The sequence below is a fragment of the Silene latifolia genome, chromosome 9 (genome assembly GCF_048544455.1).
Source record: "Silene latifolia isolate original U9 population chromosome 9, ASM4854445v1, whole genome shotgun sequence".
Lineage (NCBI taxonomy): Eukaryota > Viridiplantae > Streptophyta > Magnoliopsida > Caryophyllales > Caryophyllaceae > Silene > Silene latifolia.
Window position 1 is genome coordinate 45,699,716 of NC_133534.1, and position 2,982 is coordinate 45,702,697.

The following is a 2,982-nucleotide window of genomic DNA, read 5'->3' on the forward strand; positions in this document are numbered from 1 at the left end:
TTTGTTCCTTCTGTTGTTTTGCTAGCAATTCTTTTGTTCATTCTGTTTGTGTGCCGGCTTCGTACTTGTTGAGGTGCCTGTGGTGGTTCAGGGAGCTTTCTGTCCATCGGGATGCCCGAATCCCTCTGTTTCGACCACGCGCACATTGGGTACTTCCTGCATGAGGAACAATTTGCTAGTTCCTGTTCATCAGCTAGCCTACGATGACATTGCCTTAATATTCAACTTACCATATCCATATTCAATGCAAAAATAACGATAAACTTAAAAATGGAAGCAATTTCATAAATCCAAAATAGTTTAGGGAGCACAAAGTGTGTTCCCTCAGAATTTTTACAACAACTTAAAAGAAAGAGAGTTTTGTTTTGGCCGTTTGAAATACTAAGTATGCTGCTTCCACATTTTTCTCCTTGTGACACCTGCGAAGTTGACACCAAGGGAAAATAAGAAAAAGGGTTTTGACTCAAAGGATTTGAAAGATACGTTGTAAGTTGTCATTTCCTTAGTAGTACCTGCTAAATTCAGGAGACTTAGCACGTGCGTACTAAACGAAATACCTTGCCTGCTGACTTAATTGTACCTGCTGTCAAAAGAGATGTTACTGTTAGACCAATGCAGGTGATACAGTCAGGTGGTATGAAACAATATGATTAGTTCTTTGCGTATGTACCTTGTGAAAGAGAGAGCTGTGGCTCCAGCAAGTGGGTTCTGGGGTTGTTCCCCTTCAAGGAGTAGCTGCTTAGTCAAAGACACTTTTAGCAAGTTAGTTCATGTTCTAAGGTTTCTGGAGTACTGAATGCTGGGATTCAAGGGTCCTGGGGTGTACCTGCTGAAGGTGGAACTTCTGGGTCTTGCACCTGGAACCTCAGACATAATACTTTTTAAGGTGAATGATGTTCCAGGACCTAGAGACAACTTCCTCGTCCATAGTCTCCAACTTGTATGCCCCATTACCCACGATGTCTTCAATGCCGTAGCGACCTTCCCAGTTATAAGCGAATTTACCTGTACTCTGATTCTTGGTGTTTGGGAATACCTTCCTGAGTACTAGGTCCTCTACCTGCAGTGTTCTCAGTCTTACGTTTCTGTAACTTCTGGCTGCTGTCTGTTTGTATGTTACCATCCTGATTTGGGCGCTGGTCCTTGACTCATCAATGATATCCAGGCTGCTGGCCATTTCTACTTGGTTCCTCTCTTCGGTGGTATTGGCATACTGATATGTCGGTACTTGCACATCAGAGGGAATAACTGCCTCGGCCCCATATACCAGACTGAATGGTGTTTGACCTGTTGCCACTTTGGGGGTAGTTCTATCAGACCACAGCACGAAGGGAAGCTCACCGGCCCAGTTGGCTCCTATCTCCTCCAACCTTCTTTTCAGGTTGTTCTTGACTATCTTGTTGCTAGATTCTGCCTGACCGTTGGACTGTGGATTCCTATGAGTAGACTTAAACAGCTTGATGTTCCACCTGGCGTAGTAGTCTTCCGTTCTGTTGGATATGAATTGTGACCCGTTGTCACATATGATTTATGAAGGGATGCCATATCTGCTGACTATGTTCCTCTTGATGAAAGATATCACATGCTTCTCCATGACCTGAGGGAAAGCTTCTGCCTCTATCCATTTAGAGAAGTAGTCCGTCATTGCCAGCATGTACGTCCTGTTTCCAGAAGCATGGGGTAATGGTCCCACAATGTCCATTCCCCATTTCATAAAAGGCCAAGGCGAGATGATCGGATGCATACGTTCTGCTGGCTGGTGGCTGACAGGGGTGTTCCTCTGGCATTCTTCACATTTCTTGACCTAATCTATGACGTCCTTCCTCATGGTAGGCCAGAAGTAACACTGCCTTAGTGTCTTGTTGGACAAGCTCCTACCCCCTGTGTGATTTCCACAATCACCACTGTGGATATCACACATTACTGCCTGTGCCTCCTGTGCGCTTAAGAACCTTAGATAGGTTCCTACCGAGGACTTCCAAAATAGGATACCGTCAATGAGTACGAATCTGGAGGATTTCATTTTGAAACTCCTGGCGTCTTTCTGGTCAGGTGGTAATACCTCATCACGTAGCCAGCTAATGTAAGGCTTGCGTCAATCATCAGGTTCTTCCTGGGGTGTGGCAGTACACAGTATCCCTGTTTCGTATGTCCACTGGGTATTCTGGCATATGGCAGGTTTTATGACATGGATGAATGGTATATCACCCACTGCCCCTGGAGTGAAGGCTACTCCCAGGGTGGTGAGAGCATCCGCTTCAACATTCTGATCCCTAGGTATCTGCTGGATGTGGAAGGAAGCAAAGCGGAGTTTGATCTCCTTCCCCACTTCCAGGTAGGCTACCATTTTAGGATCCCTAGCCGTGTACACGTTATTCACGTGGTTTACAATCAGTTGGGAGTCACTGTACACTTTGATGTAGTTGATTTGCATTTCTAAGGCTAATTGGAGTCTTAAGATTAGGGCCTCGTACTCAGCCTCGTTATACGTTGCTTTGAACTCACACCGTACTGCCTGTATTATCTGTTCCCCCTTAGGTGATTTCAGGACCAGCCCTACCCCTGCTCCCTTTGTGTTGGATGCCCCATCAACATGTAATTCCCATACCTACTCCCCTTTAGCCTCACTTAGGGTCAAGATTTCACTGTCGGCTTATTCTTGAAGGGTTGGGCTAAAGTCTGACTCAAAGTCAGCTAGGGCTTGGGATTTTATGGCTGTTCGGGGTTCAAATTTCAGGTCGTACCCACTTAGGTGGACAAACCACTTAACCATTCTCCCTGACAGTTTGGTTTCCTATTTATGGTTCTCGGGAGGTAGTTATAATACCTGTCACAATCTGCTAGCAAAAGTATGAGAATTATAAAAGTTACATTGTCTCAAAATCCAACAAAAGAAATATCCAAATGCTAGCAACTACAAAACAACAGATAAGACTCATAACGATGATAACTAATCCGGCGTGGTGACGCTCCCATGACCGC

At 45.1% G+C, this 2,982-nt stretch overlaps 1 protein-coding gene across 1 annotated transcript; it reads right to left on the bottom strand.

Annotated features, from left to right (window-relative positions):
* Positions 1 to 865: 865 nt before the first annotated feature.
* LOC141600970 (uncharacterized) lies at positions 866 to 1,702 on the bottom strand. Its single transcript, XM_074421230.1, has 2 exons — positions 1,583 to 1,702; positions 866 to 1,426 (listed from the first exon to the last, which is right to left on the bottom strand). The coding sequence occupies exons 1-2, from the start codon at positions 1,700 to 1,702 to the stop codon at positions 866 to 868; spliced, it is 681 nt and encodes a 226-aa protein (XP_074277331.1).
* Positions 1,703 to 2,982: the final 1,280 nt, after the last annotated feature.